This window comes from Rissa tridactyla, chromosome Z (genome assembly GCF_028500815.1).
Source record: "Rissa tridactyla isolate bRisTri1 chromosome Z, bRisTri1.patW.cur.20221130, whole genome shotgun sequence".
Lineage (NCBI taxonomy): Eukaryota > Metazoa > Chordata > Aves > Charadriiformes > Laridae > Rissa > Rissa tridactyla.
This window is the reverse complement of record NC_071497.1, coordinates 882,927-902,656: the sequence shown is the minus strand read 5'-3', so window position 1 is coordinate 902,656 and position 19,730 is coordinate 882,927. Positions and strand designations below refer to the sequence as shown.

At 58.6% G+C, this 19,730-nt stretch overlaps 1 protein-coding gene across 1 annotated transcript; it reads left to right on the top strand.

Annotated features, from left to right (window-relative positions):
• The first annotated feature begins 14,896 nt into the window (after window positions 1-14,896).
• Window positions 14,897-19,468, top strand: LOC128902512 (maternal embryonic leucine zipper kinase-like). Its single transcript, XM_054185668.1, has 7 exons — window positions 14,897-15,009; window positions 15,301-15,386; window positions 15,852-15,968; window positions 16,453-16,596; window positions 18,204-18,272; window positions 19,156-19,254; window positions 19,448-19,468. Exons 1-7 carry the CDS (start codon window positions 14,946-14,948, stop codon window positions 19,466-19,468), a joined length of 600 nt encoding a protein of 199 aa, XP_054041643.1. The 5' UTR covers window positions 14,897-14,945.
• Window positions 19,469-19,730: the final 262 nt, after the last annotated feature.

The window sequence follows — 19,730 nt, the reverse complement described above, 5'->3', positions numbered from 1 at the left end:
GACCTCTGGACCCCTCCGGCCAGGGCCCCCCTTGGCCCCCCGGCTCTTCCCACGGCCAGGAGGGAGCCAGAGGCGTTGGCATCCGCCAGAAGGTGCTGGACACCAGCGCCCCACGTGCCCCCGAAATGTCTCTGTGCTCTGCCCGCACAGGGAGCAGAGCCCTCCCCGGCCGGGGCAGGGACCGGAGCTCCCTACCAGGGGCTCTCCTGCTCCCCGCCAGCCCCGGCAGACACCCCACTGCCCTCGCTCACCGTCGCAGATGACCTGGAGCTCCTCCTGGCGCCCATCCCTCAGCTGCCGCCCGGCGAGCCCTAGGCACACACAGCCCGTCACAGACCCCGCTGGCCTGCCCGCCCCAGCAGCCCAACTGCCCCCCACCGACCCCACGGGCCTGGCCACGCGCCCGCCTGCCCTCGGGCCCGGCTGAGCCCAGGCCGGTGCCCTGAGGGTGAAGCCCAAGGCGGCGGCCAGGGACCCCGCAAGGCTGCCAGCAGCTGCCCCTGCGTGGGCAGGGGTGGGAGAGGGCGGCAGGGAGCCCCGTGGGCGCCCGGCCCCGCGTGGGGCAGTCGGGGCTCTGCAGGCGCCCGGTGCATTCGGCAGCAGCCGTGGCTGGGGCTCAGCTGCCACGGGGCAGGGAGGGACCCGCGGCGGGGTTGTGGCTCACCGATGAATCTGACGGCCGCCTCGCGCAAGGGCTGCTGTGGGCTCCGCAGGTACGGCAGGCTCTGCCGCAGGTAATCCCCCGCGCCGCGGCTGCTTTCCGCCAGCTGGAGAGAGCAGGAGGGGACAGGGTTGGCCCAGAGCCTCCCCCTGCGCCCGGGGCTGGCCTTCCCTGCCTTCCCCTGCTCGCGCGCCCAGGACGCCGCAGCGGGCAGGGGCCCAGCTGGGAGCTCCAACGCGTGGGGGGGAGAGGGGCTTCTCCAGTCTGGCTGTGGGGCTTCGAGGCCGCCCTTACCAGGCACTCGCCGAGCCTCCATGGCTGCTCCGTCTCCAGCAGCTTCCTGAGCTGCCTGCGCTTCAGGAGCTTGGCCGCTCCGAGCAGGGCTTCCCGAGAGGCCTGCAGAGCAGCAGAGAGTGGGAGATGGCCCTGCCGCCCAGGGGACAGGACTGCCAGGGGGTCCCTGGGCAGGACAGGGGGGTGGCAAGGGTTGGGGGTCCAAGGCCTGGCCTCAGACACCTGCAGGCGCCCCTGGGAAGCCCAGGGGGGCTCCAGTGCTTCGGTCTTCGTGGCCGCGCACTGCTGCTCTGCTCCGCTGGACCGAGCAGGGCAGGGGTAGGACACGTCCCTGCCCACCTCCTCAGCTGCTGCCAGCTCTGCGGCTGCAGGCGGGGATGGGTCGGAGCCCTCCTCAGGGCCCCAGGTGCGGCACGTTCAAAGGGCTTAGAAATCCCCACCTGAGCCACGCTCTGGTCCCTGTCGTGCAGGTGGAAGAACAGGGGCATCATCAGGCTCCTCCCCACGTCCTTCCTCATCTGCTTTTTGTGGCTGCTGACTGCCACCCCCATCGCATCTCTGCAGAGGAGGATGGAGTGCTCTCGCACGTCGCTGGACTCCTAGGAGGAGAGAAGGAAGAGGGGAGGACCTCAGTCCCGCTCCTCCAAGCCCACGGTGAGGAGACGAATGCTTGTGGCTCTCCCTCTGCAGTGAGGAGGAGAACACCTCTCGGGCCAGTGGGCACGCGCGCAGAGGGACGCGCCACCCCGGGCCAGGCACACGTGCGCCCCCGGGCATGCTATCCAAGCCTCCGCTCTCCCGCCGCCTTACGTTTTCAAAGAGGGGCGGGAGCGTCCTGAGCAGCTGCAGAGCGATGGGGCCAGCCGTCTGCCTGTCCAGCACGCGCAGCATGTTGCCGAGGACAGTCAGAGCCCCTGTCGTGATGTCGCTGTCACCGTCCTGCAGTCGCTGTGTGACCTCTGGCAGCAGGCCTTGCAGTGTCGCTGCCTACGAGAAACACACCGTTTCACTCTAGGTGAACCTGCTCTGGCAGGGGGGTTGGCCTACGTGGTCTCCAGAGGTCCCTTCCAACCCCTATCATTCGGTGATTCTGTGGTTGTGTTGTGTGACGCAATCGAGGACCGCACCGGCCGACCCACGCTGCGTGTGGAGGGTGCGGGGCCAGTCGGGCGGAGGTCTCTGCGTGTGCGGAGCAGCCCAGGGCCTGGCCTGAAGCGCTCACGGGCCGCTGAACGGGGCAGCAGGGACAGCGGGCAGCGCTCCCGCCGCTCCCGATTCCTGGCAAAGCCCGAGCAAGCCGCTGCGCGCACCGCGCCTGCAGCCCAGCCCCAGGCGGACACCCGCACTGTGCCCGGCGGCCCCTGCCCACCTTCTTGGGTCTCCCGGACAGCGTGACGAGGCTGCTGACTGCCAGCCTGCGCAGCAGCACCTCCTCGCTGCTCAGGTGGGCCTGGAGGAGGGACAGGACCCGGGCATTGACGTGCTCAAAGTCGGTGTACTCCAGGAGCTGAAAGGCAATCGGCAGCAGAGTGAGAGCCCGGCACAGCCAGCAGAGCTCCCGGACGGCTCGGGGCAAGGCGCCAGGGCCGGACACAGCCCAGGCGGGAGGCAGCAGGGTCCGCAGAGGGCCCTGGCCGCCTCCCCTCTGCCCTCTGCCGCACGCAGGCAGCCTGCCTTCCCCCCGCCTGCCCTCAGAGAGGCAGCGCGTGCCAGCAGGCCCACCTCCACGAAGACCACCATGGCGCCGACGTCCTGCACGGCCCGTCTCTGGAGGAGGCCTTTGACCGCCTGCTCAGACAAGGTGGCGCAGCAGTCCGGTACTTGATGCCGCAGCACCCTGGCCCGGGGAAGAAGGCATTGGTGGCACCGAGCTGGGCAGGCCAACCTCTCTGGGACCGCGCTGAGAGGTGGGCGTCCCACTGCCCATGAGGACGGGGATCGTGCAGGCGGCCCTTCCCAACCAGGGGAGAAACGCCCGGGCAGGCAAGGGCGGCTGAGCAGGCTCTCACCTCGTCAGCATGGCGACACCGCTGTGGTAGGTCTCAGCACTCTCGAGCATGTCCCAGGCCCCCTGACTCCCGATGACTTCAACCAGGGAGGCACCGCCCAGGCACTGGAAGAGCGCTTGCATGGTGCTCACTGCGCTCCTGCGGGCAGAGCAAAGCGCGGTCACACGTGGAGCCCCGTCCCGGCTCTGGGCCCGGGGAGAGACCAGGGACAGGGTCGGGGCACCGGAGGAGTGCCGGAGCACCTGAGCACTGAAGGATGTGTCCCGCTCCCACTGACAATGCAGCAGCAGCCCTTCCGTGAGCTGTTCAGGCTGCAGGAGATCTGGAAGAGCACTGCCATGAAGAGCTCCTCAAAAAGTAGCCGCACGTGGCGTTGGCTGTCGGGCACCAGGAAGATCTCGCGCATGGCACTGGCCACCTGCAGAAACAGCCCGGGACGGCTCTCACTGCAGAGGTGTCCGGGCAGCAGGGCCGGGACAGGCGGCCTGCCGGCGCACCACGGGGCCGAGCGGCACGCGCTGCCCTGCCCGGCTGTGGCCCGAGGGCCCTGGGCCAGACGCCCTGGAGAGGGCCGGGTTTGGGGGCGGGTGGAGCGGGCCGGAGGGGCTGGAGAGGGGCGTGCAGCCCTGGGTGGGACGGGGCAAGCCTCGTCCAGACACTCACGGCCAGGAGTTCTTGGCAGCTGTAGTGTCGCCCGATGCTGTACTGCCTGCTGCATTGGTGACTGACCTCTATCAGCACCCTCAGCAGGTCGGCCACGAGGCTGGGCTCATGGGCCAGCGTGCTCCACATGGCCCTGGCAGTGCTGCAGAGCCAGAGCACACTGTCAGCGGAGCCACCTTGGCCACCACCCCTTCTCCCTGGGCAGGCCCCAGAGGTCCTGAGCTGCCCCCGAGGCTGATGGGCCACGTACTTGTCACAGGGCCAGGAAACCCTCAGCAGGCCAGTGACCACCTCATAACTGTCGATGTCGGCCAGCCGGAGAAGGGTGAACGTCAAGATCTCCTGGAGCAGCAGCCTGCTGACGCAGACCAGGTGCCTATAGATGATCTCCACAAGGTCGTCCACCTGCCGGAGACAGCGGGCTGGAGCACAGCCATGGCCCCCACTGCCACCAAGACCTGCTTCCCTCCCGCCACCCTTTGCTGGCCTCAAGGGACGCCTGTCAGGCACGGCAAGCCCTGGCCTCGGGGCGGAAGGAACGGCCCCCGCAGGGCACGCGCACAGGGCAACCCGGCTGCACACTGCCTACCCCGAGTAGATCCAAACACGAGCCTCTCAAGACCAGCTCCAGAAACCTGGCAACCAGCAGGGTGTCAGAGACCCTGGGGTCCGCCATGTTTTTCAAGATGGTGAGGACAAAGTCGCTCTTCTCAGATGGGAGGAAGCGTCTCCGAAGTAGCTGAGGGAGAGAGGGAGGGGAAAGGCGTCACACCGACTGCCCTGGCGGCAGGGACCGTGGGCTCTGCCAGCAACCAGAGCTCGCCGGTGGCCAGAATGGCCAGAGCTGCGGCACTGACGCTGGGCTAAAGCCTTGGACTGCTCCCTGCGGAGAGGTGGTGGCTCCCTGCAGCCTGATGGGCAGGAGGCCGTGCCATCCCTCGCCGCGGCTGATGCACGGGTTCATCCCAAGCCTCCCGCCAGCCCCACAGCCAAGACCCCCAGCAAGGAAGGAGCTTGTTACCACCTTGGCAACGTGCTCCGGGGCCCAGCGGGCGACATCAGTTGCCTGCTCCACGTGTAGCACCAGGTTCTGGCTCAGGTTTCCTGCCTGGTAGGCTGGGAAGGAGGCAAAACAGAGCATGAGTGGCCAGAACAAGGCAGAGCTGGGGACAGCAGGCGAGGGCCTGAAGGAGAGCTCTGTGCCTGGCTCTCCATTCTGTGGGGAGCCGGAGGTGTGCCGGGGTGGCAGGGGAGGAGGGGAAACCACCTCTTAGGCTGCAGAAGGGCAGGAGCGTGGGGTCTGGTGTTCTGCTCGGGAGGAGGAGAGAAGGCCGGGCGTGCCGCTGCCACAGGCTCTCCAGCCCAAGGGTTCTCGGGACAGGCCCCCAGCTGCTGCCCTGCTCCAGCCTCGCAGGAGTTCGCTGCCCCTTCCTCTAGCAGAGGGGGTGCGCCGAGGCAGTGTGGCGCCATGCCTGGGTCCTTGTGGCTGGGAGGCCCCAGCCCGCCCCGGCCTCTCTTACCATTTCGCAGCAGGAAGAACCTGTGGAAGGCACGCAGCGCCTGCGCAGCCCCATCGCTGATCTCCTGGTCCTCCTCAGCGCAGCACAGGGTGAGGAGCCCCATCAGCTGCCCCAGGAATGGCAGAGGCTTCCTATGGAAGAAGGACCTCCTTCTGTCTCCGCAGGGCAAGTCCTGTGGGAGAGAGGACGGAGCAGTAGCCAGAGCTTTGGAGGGCTCTGCCCTGTGCTGTGCCCCGTGGAGACCCAGCCTGCGGCAGCCGTCTCAGGGCGAGCAGTGTGCTGGGCAGAAGCCCAGGGGAGGCAGGGAGGCAGGGAGGGCTGCCAGGGCCGGGCCTGCAAAACGCTTCTGCGCCCTGGGACGGAGCTGGCTCCCGGAAAAAAGGCACGGGAGGGAGCAGCTCCCAGAGGGAAGGGCAAAGATGCTGGCGCAGGGCTGAGCATTGCCAAATACCCTGCCCTCAGGCCAGGCTTCCCTTGCGGGGAGCCCAGCGCTACCGGCTACGCTGGGGCAGCAGGACGCGGTGAGGGGTGCCGAGAGGTCGCCTGCACTGCAGGCCCCTTACCTCCCGCATGCAAGAGAGTGTCAGGAACTGGGTGAGGTTGACAATCCTCCGCACAGCCCTCTGGCGCCTAGCCACCTCCGGGGATGTCATGAGGGGCATCAGGACCTGGGAAGGCAAAAGCGGACGGTCATCCTTGGGAAACGAGCCAGAGCGGTGGCTCTGCCGCGCGCCTGCTGGGTTAACACCATGTGCTGCTGAGGCTTCCCCTGCACAGGGGGAAGCCTGGATCAGGGTCCGGCCACCTCACAGCCTCGGGGACCATTGCCAACAGCTGGTGACCTGCGGCAGTCAGGGAGGTAGCCGGATCCCACCCTCCCAACCACCTCTGCCCCTTCCCACACGCCCCTCCAGAGATGGCCACGTGTCCCCTCTGCGGGAGGACAGGAACCCCCAGGGGGGCCTGCCCCAGGCAGGTGCCAGCACCTCTGCCCCCGCAGCTTCAGGGCTGGACTCCCCTCGCACCAGGCCACGTCCCAGCAGCTCTCTGCCCTGCTGCCCTCTGGGGAGGAGAGCAGGCACGGGGCGGGCGGCAAGGGCAGTGGCTCAGCAGCGCCAGCTGCCAGAGCAGGGGAGCGGGGAAGGATGCTGGGACTCCTTCTACTGCTCCGGTTCCAGGCTGGGCCGTGCACACTCCAGAAGGCCACCTCTCTTTCGGGTAGGGCAAGGAAGGGACCCCGAGAGCCCCGCTCTTGGCAAATGCCTCACCTGCAAGATCATCTCCAATCTCAACAGGGTGGAACTCGGCGAAGCACCAGACATCACCACCTCCAGCACTCCGTTCAGAGTCTTCAGGATCTGCAAGAGGACAGAGCAGGTGGCACGCTTGCCCTGGCCCTTCTTCCTTGCAGGGAGCTGGCTTGAACGCCTTCCACCCGAGGCGGGCTTCAGCTGCCCGCTGCGCCCGGGAGAGGCCTCAGGCTCTCCCTGCTCTTCCTTCTTCCCCTGTTGTCTTCCTGCAGCCAGAGGCGGCTAGGAAAACGTGTGCGGGGACTGAGTGGCAGGATCTCCCCGTAGCTCAAACCCGGGCTTACCGCAGCATCCAGGGAAGCGCCTTGGCCGTCCCCGTTCTCTGCTGGGTCAAGACAGCAGATGTCACGGATGCAGGGGCAGAAGTTCTCGTGCACCAGGCCCTCAGTGTCTTCGCTGCAAGGAGAGAAGGTGCCGGTTGGATGCCGGGGTTTCCACGTCGGGAAGGTGGTCGCAGGCGTCGGGGCTGGCAGTCCCCAGGGTGGTACCCGTACGAGGTGGGGAAGGGATGCCTGGAGGCACGTCCTCCTTCCCCGGTGCCGCTGAGGCAGGGACAGAGGGCGGTCCTGGCCGGGGGAGCCCGAGCCCCTTTCCGCCTCCTGCCTCTCCCTTCTGGGGAAGAGCTAAGAGGTAGCGGGGAGCCCCCGGGCAGCCTCTGCCCTCCCATCTGGCGCACCCATGGGGGGCCAAGCGTGAGGGAGAGCAGAGGCCCAAAGGCAGTGGTGCCAGGGTCTTGCCGGGATGGGAGATGCCTGCTGCCAGCAGGCCCACGCCGTGGGGGGCCCTGGCCAGGTCAGGGTCTGGGGCAGGTACCTCATTGCGGCGATGGCAAGCATGGCTTCCTGCCACATCACGGCATCCGTGCTGTGAGGAGACTCCTTTTTCCAAAGGGCCTGGAGAGGGAGAGCACGGGCAGGATGGAGCAGCAGGGCTGCCAGCGGCCAGCACCAGTCTGCAGGGCGGGCACTGGCCCCCAGGGCAGCCCCTCGCGTGGCACTGGCCCCGTGGCAGGCAGGGCTGTGCCCAGGGAGGCCCGTCTCGCCCTCCCCTGTGCCCAAGGGCACGTGTGCTGTCTTTACCGCTGGGCTGGCGCTCAGCCAGCGCTCAGCCAGCGCTGCCCTCTCCCTCGGCCCCGCTGGGTGCCCTCACCTCCATTTTCTCCACCAGCTCATGCACTGATCTGAGGTTGGGCCGGTACCTGCCCTGCAGCCAGGCTGTGCAGAGCATGCGGATGGAGACCAGGAACCTCACCTTGGAGGCCTCTTCCTGACAGCCAGGGAGCAGAGAGACAGAGAGGGAGGATGAGGGCCAGAGCAGGGCCAGCAGGAGCGGGGCCTCGAGGGGTGCAGCGATGGCGCAGGGGGCCGGGGGGGGAGCAGCCCTGCACAGCCAGCAGTCCCCCTAGGGCCCGCGCGCAGGCAGCAGGCACGGCAGCACGCGGCCGGCAGCCGCGGGCAGAGCCTGCCTGGCAAAGGCTGCCGTTACCCTTTGGGTGCCGTCGAGGAAGGCCAAGACGTAGGTGTGGGCTTCCTTCTCCTCGCCCTTCAGCCAGCAGCTGGCGGCAGAAGCAGCTCCACCTGATGAGGAACAAGCGCGGGGAGAGCTGTAGCCGCGGCAGGAGGCAGAGGGAAGAGAGGGGCCCCCTCTCCAGCCCTGCGCCCGCTGCCCTGCTCCCAGCGAGCCCTGGCCCGGGGTGCTGCTGCCCCGTCTCCCCCGGGATGGTGCTGGCAGCAGGGCGGGAAAGGCCCCAGCCCGGCAGCACTGCTGCCTCCCGCCGGCCCAGCGGCCTCTCCCTGCCCTGCTCTCTGCCCCGAGGCTGGAGGTGGTCCCCTGGGGTCCTCTCGCTACTCACTCATGGCGGGGATGCCGGGGCTCTTCTCCTCCTCCGCTTGGAGCATGAGGAGGCTGGCGCAGCCCAAGTCCTCGCTCTGCACCCGGCGTTGCCTGGGGCTTTCTGGCCGCTGATGGTCCTCGGCGGCCACCCCGGCCCTTTGGTCCTCTGCCGCCTCAGGTGCAGGGCTGCTCCGAGGGCAACCGCTCGCCGTCCTGCGGGACAGAGGAGAGGGCTGAGGGTGGGGAGGGGGCTGCCCACGGCGAGCGGCCCCAGCGCGGTGCGGCCTGGCCCGAGCAGGGAGGTGGTGGGTGGCAGGGGCTGGGCAGGGCTGGGGGGAACTCCTGCAGGACGCCGTTTTCCAGCGGGCAGTCCCCCCTCGCCCAGCCGGCCCTGGCGCCGGCTCTCCTGCCCCCAGCCCCTGCGGAAGGGCCTGCTGGGCCCGGGTGCCCTGGGGTCCCTGTGGCCCTGGCCCGGCCCAGAGCCGCACTCCTACCTGCTGCGGGACACCCTGGCCCTGGGGGGGGAACGTGGCAGGGGTCGCAGGGAAACACGCGTTCTGCGCACAGGGACTCTCGCACGTGCCGGATCACCCATGTCCACTCTTCACGAGTGTCCGGGACACTGTGGGGCTGCCATGCGCATGCTGCTGGACATCACCAGCTGTCACAAGGGTAGGTCACCAAGGGCCCATTGTGACCCGCCACCCCTGCCGGGAGGGGCAGCCCATCCTGCCCCCCGCTGGGACCTGGGCTCTCCCAGGGGAGTCAGCCCACCGCTGGCTCTGGCCGCAGCCTGCGGTCCCTCTGCGCACGTCCCCTGCCGCAGGCAGTACTCTGCGGCCCCTTTGGCCTGAGGCCTGAAACCCGGCTGTGTGGTCAAAGGGCATCCTGCCACCACCCACCTGCAGAAATACGTCCAGACCTCTGCCAGGAGCATGAATCCTTCCCATCGTTGGGGAGGATCAGGTCCGAGACTGCCTGAGGAACCCGAGCATACCTAGATGTTTACTGATATTAAAATTACTGATTATTATTATTGATATCCCGAGTTACTGGGTGCTGGTTTCGTTTGGGATGGAATCGACCTTCTTGCGGCAGCTGGCGCAGCGCTGTGCTTTGGGTTTGGGATGGGAATGGTGTCGGTAACTCTCACAGTTTTGGCCACATTGGCCGATGGCCGGCGACAGATGCTCTCCCCCCACGTCTTGCACAGGGAGAGGAGGAGGAGACATAAAGAGACTTACGAGTTTAGAAGAAAGTAAACCACTTTAATGTGATATTAATAATAAAATAAAAAGGAAATAATGAAATAGACACAGCATATACAAAGCCGTACCAAGCTCCCAGGATGCCGTCACCGGCAGGCACTGGGGAAGTCCCAGACTGGACTCGGAGACGGGTGGGAGCTGGATTCCAGAGCCGGAGCCGGGAGCACGCGGGTGGGGATCCCAGGCCGACGAACAGACAGGGCCCTGCTGGGACGCTGCCCATTGAAGAGAGCGAGCTGACCCTTTGATCCCTCAGCTTTCATACTGAGCATGGGACAGGTGGGCTGGAATACCCTGTTGGCCAGTTTGGGGTCCCCTGTCCCGTCCGCTCCTCCCCTCCCCGCAGGTGGGACCCCTCTGCGCTTTTCCGCTTCCCACCCTCCAACGGGGCAAATAACGAAATGAGCTGAGCTTGGGTGTTACGGCAGTAAGTATAAGCAAGAGCCTCCCTGCGTGCCGCTCCTCGGCACAAGCTGCAAACGTTGGTCTTATCGCACCGAGAACGAACCGTTTTCGGCACAACGTGCTGTTAATTTCAGAGTGAGAAGAGGCCTAGCTCAGAAGTAAAATGACTGAACGCACAGTTGGTTTGGTTTTACCTCAAACCAGGACATTCCACTCCTTATTCCATACCATTTGCGTCGTGCTCAGATCACTGATACGTTTATCTATCAAACCTACACGCACGCGTAGATCGATCGATAGACAGACAGACAGACAGACAGACGGAGGTTACTCAGTTATATCTTGACTTTATACAGAAAAGTTCACTGAGTCCATTTAGTTCATAACTGTAGCGTTTCGTCTACCATAGTAGACTCTCAGGGTAGGAAAGATGAATGAAATTCATTGTGGGCCATGCCCCTGGGTAGCATGTCCATCTCAAAGAGTTTTGCTGGATGACACTTGATGAAGTTGGTTCAGGTTCATTACTACTACGTTACCCTGAAAAACACTGATAGAACACCGTTAGTGTCATATGACAATATCATGCGATTCAGAATTAAGTATTCCCACCCGGGGTCAAATTTCCTTGGGGTACACATTGATCCTCTCCGTTCTTCAGCATCCCCCACCAAGTGCAACCAGGTCCTTGAGCAAAAAGAGTCCCACAAACGGGTTTGCCTTGGCCTGAGGCAGGAAAAACCCAAACAGTTTTCCCTAACGTATTCCTTTCACGCACCACAGGGACTTTATCCCCTTCTACTATACGTAAAAGGCCTGATTGAGCTGGAGCAGCTCGATTGATGGATCCCCTGGTGTTAACTAACCAGGTGGCTTGTGCTAAAGGCTTGTCCCAATTTTTAAAGGATCCACCACCCATTGCATTCAGGTAGTTTTTAACAATCCATCGTATCGCTCAACTTCCCTGGAAGCTGGTGCGTGACAGGGGATATGACATACCCACTCAACGCCACGTTCTTTGGCCCAAGTACTTATAAGACTGTGTTTGAAATGAGTCCCATTGGCTGACTCGGTTCCTTCTGGAGCACCATGTCGCCACGAGACTTGCCTTTCAAGGCCCAGGATGGTATCGCGGGCAGTGGCGTGGCGTACGGCGTAGCTTTCCAACCATCTGGTGCTTGCTTCCACCATTGGAAGCACGTAACGCTTACCCTGACGGGTCTGAGGGAGCGTGATGTAGTCTATTTGCCAGGCCTCCCCGTATTTATATTTCACCCATCATCCCCCACACCCCCAAGGCTTCAACCGTTTAGCTTGCTTGACGTCAGCGCATGTTTCGCAGTCAGGGGTAACCTGCGCGATAGCATCCGTGGTTAAATCCACCCCTCGGTCACGAGCCCATTTGTATGTTGCATCCCTTGGTGACCTGAAGTGTCGTGGGCCCACCGAGCTAAAAACAGTTCACCTTTACGTTCCCAGTCCAAACGTGTCTGGAAAATCTTAGCAGCCTGATCCACTTGCTGATTATTTCGATGTTCTTCAGTGGCTCGCCTCATGGGTACATGGGCATCTACATGACGTACCTTCACCACTAGTTTCCCCAGCTGGTCAGCAATATCTTGCCATACTTCAGCAGCCCAGAGGGGTTTACCTCTGCGCCGCCAGTTGCTCTGCTTCCACTGTTTCAGCCGTCCCCACAGAGCACTGGCCACCATCTATGGGTCGGCATAGAGATAGAGTGTCGGCCACTTTTCTCGTTCAGCAATGTCTAAGGCCAGCTGGACGGCTTTTACCTCTGCAAATTGACTCCATTCACCTTGTCCTTCAGCAGCTCCTGCGACTTGTCGTGTAGGACTCCGCACAGCAGCTTTCCACCTTCGATGCTTTCCTACAATACACAAGACCCATCAGTGAACAAGGCGTACTTGCCTTCTCATTAGCTGAGAGCGCATTGTACGGTGGGGCTTCCTCAGCACGGGTCACCACCTCCTCTGGTGGCATTCCAAAGTCTCTGCCTTCGGGACAGTTTGTGATCACTTCTACGATTCCTGGGCGATTTGGGTTTCCTATTCAAGCTCGCTGAGCGATTAAGGCAACCCACTTACTCCAGGTAGCATCAGCGGCCTGACGAGCAGAAGGAACTTTAGCCTTGAACATCCAGCCCAGCACTGATCATCGGGGCACCAGGAGGAGCGGTACCAGTTACCCCTCAAGCAGCTCCAACTCCTTCATATGCCGCCAAGATTTCTTCCTCAGTTGGGGTACGGTTGGCCTCGGATCCTCTGCATCCCCGACTCCAGAATCCTAGGGGTCGACCTCCAGTCTCCCCTGGTGCTTTCTGCCAGAGGCTGCAGGCAGGGCCATTGTTCCTGGCTGTTGTACAGAGCACATTTTTAACATCCCATCCTGTTTGGAGTGCTCCAAGGGCTACTGCACGCACAGTCTCTTGTTGAATTTGCCTCCAAGGCCTGTCGTTGCTCAGGAGCCCACGTAAACTCCTTTTTCTTTTGAGTCGCTTCACAGAGAGGTTTCACAATCTGACTACAACCTGGCATGTGCATTCTCCAGAAACCCACCACACCTAAAAAGGCTTGTGCTTCCTTTTTGTTCGTAGGTGGGGACATAGATGTTATTTTGTTAATCGCATCCCTTGGGATCTGGCGACACCCATCCTGCCACCCGATTCCTAAGAACTGGCTACTTCAGGCTCTTTGTGTAGCAAAACTTGCTTTCAAAATAATCTTGACTACCTTCTTACCTTTCTTAAAAACCTCTTCTGCTGTATTACCCCACACAATGATGTCATCGACGTACTGCCGGTGTTCTGCAGCTCCCCCCTTCCCCAGTGCCGTCTGGATCGGGCCATGGCAAATAGTGGGTTATCTACATCCATAACGAAATTATCGCTCTCTAAACCAGCTCTGGGGTTTAGAAAGCCGACATTAGTTTATTTACAGCACCGGGTGCATGGGGGATACCTCCTCCTGTCATGCACAGCCATCAGAACTCTCCGTGTGATTTTTATACACGTTTTACAACATCGCTATAACGTTAGTACCTCCCACCCCTATTTGATTGGTTAGTAACTCACATACAGTTACACCGTCAAGTTACAGCTACCACACATGCTCAAGGGAAGGGTCTTCACCTGGGCAAGGGTTGTCTTGACCTATGGGCGTGATTTTTAGTATTCTAATGAAGGTAGTTCAGCTTGGGACACTAAGAATTTTCACTTTCCTGACAAGTCGGCTAAACGTCTCAAAACACGTAGATTAGTACCATCCTCAAGGTCCTTACGCTCCACGTGCTTCCTGGAGAATGATGCACGACTTGCCTCCCTTGATGAGGAGTTCTTTTAATTAGCTCATGCCTGATAAAGTCGGGGGTAGAATCTTCATTATTTGTGAGAACTCCCATAAGGCCTTCCAACCCTAGCTACTAATAACATTTCAGGGATGTGCTTTGCTAACAGCAGGGCTGTGTTTGCACCCCTGGGGCAGTCAGTTCCAGGTGTACTGGATGCCTCTCCAGGTGGAAGGCTTGCTGATCACGCCTTGGGTCTCCAGCCGACGAACCAGGTTCCGGATGGGAATCGGGGACTCTCGGCTGGTGCGATACTGTCGCTGATGCACCCCTGATACCATGAGCCGGTGATTAAGGACTCTCTAAGACTCGGTTTTGGAGTGTCAAAGCAGGCATTCTTTATTGCAGCGCTGGGCGCACAGGGGATCGCTCCGCCTAGAGTGCGCGCCGAGTTGCTCAACTACAAAGGCTACAAGCAATCAGAATATACACATTAATTACATTTCCCAGAAATGACTAACATACTCCTATTAGCACCTACAACTCATTAATATGTAAATGTCCCTGATGCATGCGCATCCGTGTCCGTTGGTGGTCTTCCAGGGTCCTCTGGTGGTCGTCAATAGTCTTCCTCACCGTGTCTGCTGGTTGAACTCGGGTACAGTTGCACCCGCGCACACTCCGTTCGTCTTTTGGCTTAGTTTGCAACTCCAGTTCTCACCAAACTAGCTTATTCTAGCATCTCTCCCATCTACTCTCCTCAAGGATACAACGTCTCAAGACTTCCTTGTATCCAACTAAACCCAGCAGACGTCTAACCCATCCGCTTACAAAGCGTTTCAAACTTAGCTACGTTACTCCAGTAAGGAGGGAACCAGATGTTCTTTTCAACCGGGTATCAGTGAGGCCTGAGGGGCTTTCCACCCCAGCCTTTTGTGCTGTTCAAGGCTACTGTATCACCAGCGAGGGTATCACCCTGGCAGCAGCCATTGGGTGTTCTTAACCTTCTTTAACCTTTAACCTGTTCTTTAACCTTCAGCAGTCCCGCCACAGAAGGGTCAGCTGAAAGACCAGATAAGGCAGGCAGCTGTGTCATGTCCTCAGTCCCTCCAGCTGCCATACCAAAAGCCCACCCGTACACTTTTGGGTCTTTGAAATACCCTCTCTTGAGATAGTTTACGCCAAGGATGCGCGGAGCGCCTGGGCCAGTCACAACGGGGTGCATCTGCCATTTATTCCCAGGCCGGCTCACTTTGGCCGAACTACAGTCAGTTCTTGAGACCTGTCACACCAGAAACAGCAACAGATTTTGTTCCTTTATGATTCAATGGCAACAGGGTACACTGCGCACTGGTGTCCACCATGTCTTTATGCTTTTGTGGCTCTAATACGCGAGGACATCGAATCCATAGAGCCCAATAAACTCGGTTATCCCTCTCCTCCTCCTGGCTGGAGGCAGGGCACCTCTAATGTTGAGGGCTGCCCCGTCTGGTGAATTTCCCGCTGGGGGTGTAGCGCTTGGTCATCAGCGCAGGTCGCCCCCCGCCCCGGCCCGCGCTGGGCTGCAGTAAATGCGTTTTCCGTTCCAGAGTCTGCTCAGCATGGAGAAGCCCAAAGGCCGGCTGCAGTTTCTCCTCACAGGGGCTGAGAAGAATTGCCAGGTCCCCGTTCCTCTCAGAATGGCTTTAGGTGATTATGAGGAAATTCTCAAGTGCTACGAATTACGTGAAACGATTGGAACAGGTAGGCCTGATCCGTGGGCACAACCCGATGCGCGCGCCCTGTCTGACCGCTCTCGTGCTTCCCTAAGCACACGTTAACTGTTGCTGTCGAAGGCACGGGGCACGTTTCTGTTGTGTATTTTGCGTGGCAGAGCTCTGGCAGTGTCACTGAAAGTTGGCGTCAGTGATCGCTTCTTGCTGTAGTGAAGACGCTGCCTGCGGTGTGTGTGACACATCCGCTGCCCCTGTGAGATTATAGGCAAGAAAACGTGTCCTCACGCTGAGCTTTCAACGTCTCTTTTTCCAATCCTAGGTGGGTTTGCAAAGGTGAAACTCGCACGCCATCTCCTCACTGGTGAGAAGGTTGCCATAAAAATCATGGACAAACTTGCTCTGGGGGTAAGCCATGAGATACTTACAAGTTGGTGGGACCTTCCGCTGCCATTGCGGAGTTCTTGAGAACACAGGGGTGCGACGTGTCAAAAGGCAGCCTGCCTGCCCTTTGGGCTATTGGTGGATGCTGTAGTCTTGAAAGAATATTAATCTCGTGGCCTCTTGTGGGGAGGGCGACATTCTCTGGCTGTAAAATTGAGGAAGTTACAGATTATTACAGTAATTTGAACAGAACGCTGGTGAGAATACTAGCTGTTTTTCGGCTGCCCCTCTGGGTTCGGCTGATCAATGTGCCGGAATTGTAGGAGAGTAACGGCAGAGCTGCTGCTGGGTTGAATTTGGGCACTTGAATTGGGTGCTGTCGTCTTCGCGCTGTGGAACTTTGTATTGCACGGTAGTCTGGTGCTTACTGTGATGGACAAGCCTTCCCAGTAGCTGGCAATTTCATGGCTTGCTGTTGTGGTCTCTTAGGATGACTTGCCTCGTGTTAAAATAGAAATTGATGCCATGAAGAATTTAAGGCACCAGCATATTTGCCAGTTGTATCACGTGATAGAGACATCTGAGAAAATGTTCATGGTCCTAGAGGTAAGCAACGGTGTTTCTCCTGTGGCAAAGGTTCCTGGTTTTCGCTGTAGCAGTAGCTGATAACAGAGTTCAAACGAAACAATTCTTAGGAAGTTACCTGAATGATGTGCATGTTCTCTCTTCCTGTAAAAGCCGCTCTTTGCTGTTGACAAGAAGTGAAATAACTGTAATTGCTACCTTGTGCTTCAGTTATTTTAAAAGAGCACCAGGAGGGTACGTAGGGCCCTGGAACTCTGGCGTGGTTGTCACCTCCTGGGCAGTTTGTGTGGCTGTGCCATTAGTGTGATGTATCTGTCGCAGCGCATCAGGCAATAGTCAGGCTCCTCGGCTGCTCTGGTCTGCTGCGATGCCGGCTGAGGGCACGTTTGGGGGACACCTGGGCGCTACCATGATAACGCAGAGGGATGGAAGAGCGTCCTCGCACTGCTGTTTGGATTTCCTTACTGTATTCTCAAGGTATTCTCTTTTTCCTGTCTTTGTGCAGTACTGTCCTGGAGGAGAGCTCTTTGATTACATCATTTCTAAGGATCGCCTTTCAGAAGAGGAAGCTCGTGTGTTTTTTCGGCAGATTGTTTCGGCGATTGCTTATGTTCACAGCCAGGGATATGCCCACAGGGACCTCAAACCAGTAAGCCTGAAGAGTAGCTAGATTTGCATGAGTGATAACGAACCCTCGCTTTCATTTCTCCATTAGGAGCTGGAGTAAGTTATGCCTTCTCTGTTCTCTGGTGCTTAGAGCTCTTTATCTAGCGTCTTCTGAAAGAGCATTGTTTCAGCTTGCTACTGTGTTCCTCAGCTGAGCTGGATGTGTCTGTATCTGAGGAAGGAGCTTCCCTCAGCTTCCTCTGAAAGGGAAGCAGAACAACATGCTTCAGCTGTGAGTGGAGCGGAGAGAGGAATCTGACTTGGAATGTTACTTAGACGTTTTTTTCTCCCCTTCGTTGCAGCTTGTACCTGTAGAGAGACTTTATGGTGCCACCGCTTTTTGTTATGCCTTTTGTTGTGCCTTTTGTTGTGCAAACCGCTGTATGTGCATGCCCAAAGGAAAAAGTGACACGGATAATTTAAACAAGCGGTGGTTAGACAGAAGGTGCAGGGGGAGCTGCAGGCGACTGGACCCATCCTGTGGCTTTGCTGTCATTGCAGGGTTTAGGGCATCATCATCCCTAAGCATCAGTGTAGGTAATGGAAGACCTGAGTCCCTTTCTCCTTGACGGGGTTAGAAATTTGCATTTTTACAGATGCTGGCATCTCTGAGAAAAGCAACTGTTTTAGCGCACAAGCGTTTTCCTAGAGAGCTCCTGAAATCTTTGCCTCCGAAGAACTTCTCCCCAAACAAAGCATCGTATGTACCTTTGTGAAGGAGCTGGCTTTGCAGTTGGCGAGCGGACGGATTCATAGGCTTGTGTGATAACTTGGGTGGGAAGTGGCTTCTAGAGGCTTCTGTTGGAACCTTCCGCTCAAAGCAGTGTCTGACCAAGCTTCTTGGGCCTTATCCGTGTCACATCTTCGACCTCTCCCAAGGATGAGGCAGCACGATCTCTCTGGGCAATCTGTTGAGCCCTTCACTGTCCTTATGAGGAGAAAGGCATTTCCTTAGTTCCAGTCTGAACCTCTCTCCATGCCTGTTGTCTGTCAATTCTCCCACCGTGCGCTGCTGTGAAGAGGCGAGTTCTGTCTTCCTGCCCTCCGGGGAGGTATTAAAAGGCTGCCACGACATCTCCGCTGAAGCTTGCTCGTCTACAGGCTGAAGGAACACCTTTCCCCCAGCCTCTCGTTGAGCAAGCGCTCCAGCCCCCTGAGCACACTGCTGGCAATCCCCAGAGCTTACTTCAGTTGTATGGCCTTCCTGCGCGGGGGGCAGAAGCTGGTTGCGCTGTTGTCGCTGTGCTGAACGGAGGACTGGAGTGACTCCGCCAGCCGACTCGCTGTGCTCCTTTGAACACAGTCCGTGACATTGCCGACTGCCTTTTCTGCCAGAGCAGGCTGCTGCCTCACATCCAGGTTGCTGTCTATCAGCCCTGCCCCACCCCCCAGACCCTTCTCAGCAGGTAGGAACTGGGGTTCCCCATCTGGAATACGGGGTATGTTTGGTAACAACCGATCAAAATCTCCAGAGGAGCGATTTAGGTAAATTCTAGCTGCTAACAACACGAAGCAATAAGGTGAAAGAAAACGTGCTCCCTTGGATACTTAGGTTATAGAAGCATTCGTTACCGCTTTCTCTGTTACCAGGAAAATCTGCTGATTGACAAGGAGCATAATTTGAAGCTGATAGACTTCGGACTTTGTGCCAAGCCAAAGGTAAGAGTATCAGTTGCTCTCACAGAGTAGAGCTAAATTAGCTGCTGCACGCACATAAAAACCGCGCGTTTGACTTCAGAGGGCAATGCAGAGACTCGCCCAAAGATCCTAAATTCAAGCTGTTTGCATAGTTGTAATCCGGTCGTGTATGGAAACTTGCTCTCTTCATACTGTGCAGCGTAGTAAAATTTGAGAGAGAAAAACCGTGGAGTTTATCCAGCTTTGATTCCATGTCTAGAACGTGGTACTCGCCTTTGTTCATCTATCCAAACTGTTGTCGTTGCAATCCCTTCAAACTTCCTAAATTGTTGGGCCGTGGGATGGAGTCGGTCTTTTTTCCTTTTGCATACTTTTGCACCACTGTCCTCAGCCTCTCACTCCTGCTTTCTTTCTTGTTTTGCGTGAAGTCTGGTGCTTTGCGAGCCTCCTTACCTATGGTCTAAGTGGGGATTACAGTATGAGGCGGTATGAGGCATGTGGACCTTGTCGTGCCTCTACGAGCAGAGAAGAAGCAGCAGGGCTTTCAGGTTGATGGCACCTGTGCTGGCGGCGGCTGTCATCCGTAATACGTTACCATAGGAAATCCCGTGCGATTCCTAGTTGGATTTCATTTTTGCCAGCAAAATCCTTGTAGATTGAAGGTAATGCAGCAATTTAGTGACCTGAGGGGAGGATACTTGTTTTACTGGTGCTCTAGCTTGAGTGAATGGAAAATGGAGTTTGGGTTGCGCGCTCGCACTTGGAATGTAAGCATTCTGTCCAGAATTAAGGAGCCTACTTCACATGAGCTGTATGTGGGCTTTGCCAAAGGGGGACAATATTACCTGTCTACCCTGTTTTGGATAGATCATGTTCGCAACTTCCACTTGCGTTTATTTTGTAGGCGGATATTTGGAGCATGGGAGTCCTGCTGTATGCTCTGCTGTGTGGCTTTCTCCCCTTTGATGATAACAGCCTCATGGCAGTCTACAGGAAGATCACGGTAGGTATTGGTGCTGGAATACGCTGGGAACAGACATTGCTAAGCATTACAAGAGGTCTTTGCTTTCCTGATGGCAGAACCTGTTGAGCTGTGCCTCGTGCGAAAAGGCATAGCTGCTGCATTTTGTTACACTGTGCTACTTTTCCTATCAATATTTTGTGCGTTTGTTTCTGTCTTCAGTTGTCCTTTGCAGTACTCTAGCTGGGTCCTGTAAGAAGGTAGGAAACTGAATTTCAGGAGAAGCATTGTCTTGCTGGTGGGCTGGATTTTTGTGTCTGAGCCTTGATCTGGCTTCTCCCTTTATTGTATGGAATAGAATTGCAACTATGTAATTTGATTTGCCAAAAATAATGTTCTTGCACGTCAGCTATTCTCATCACAGAATCCCAGATTAGCAGGGGTTGGCAGGGACCTCTGGAGATCATTCCGTCCACCCCCCTGCCAGAGCAGGGTCACCCCGAGCAGGTGGCACAGGA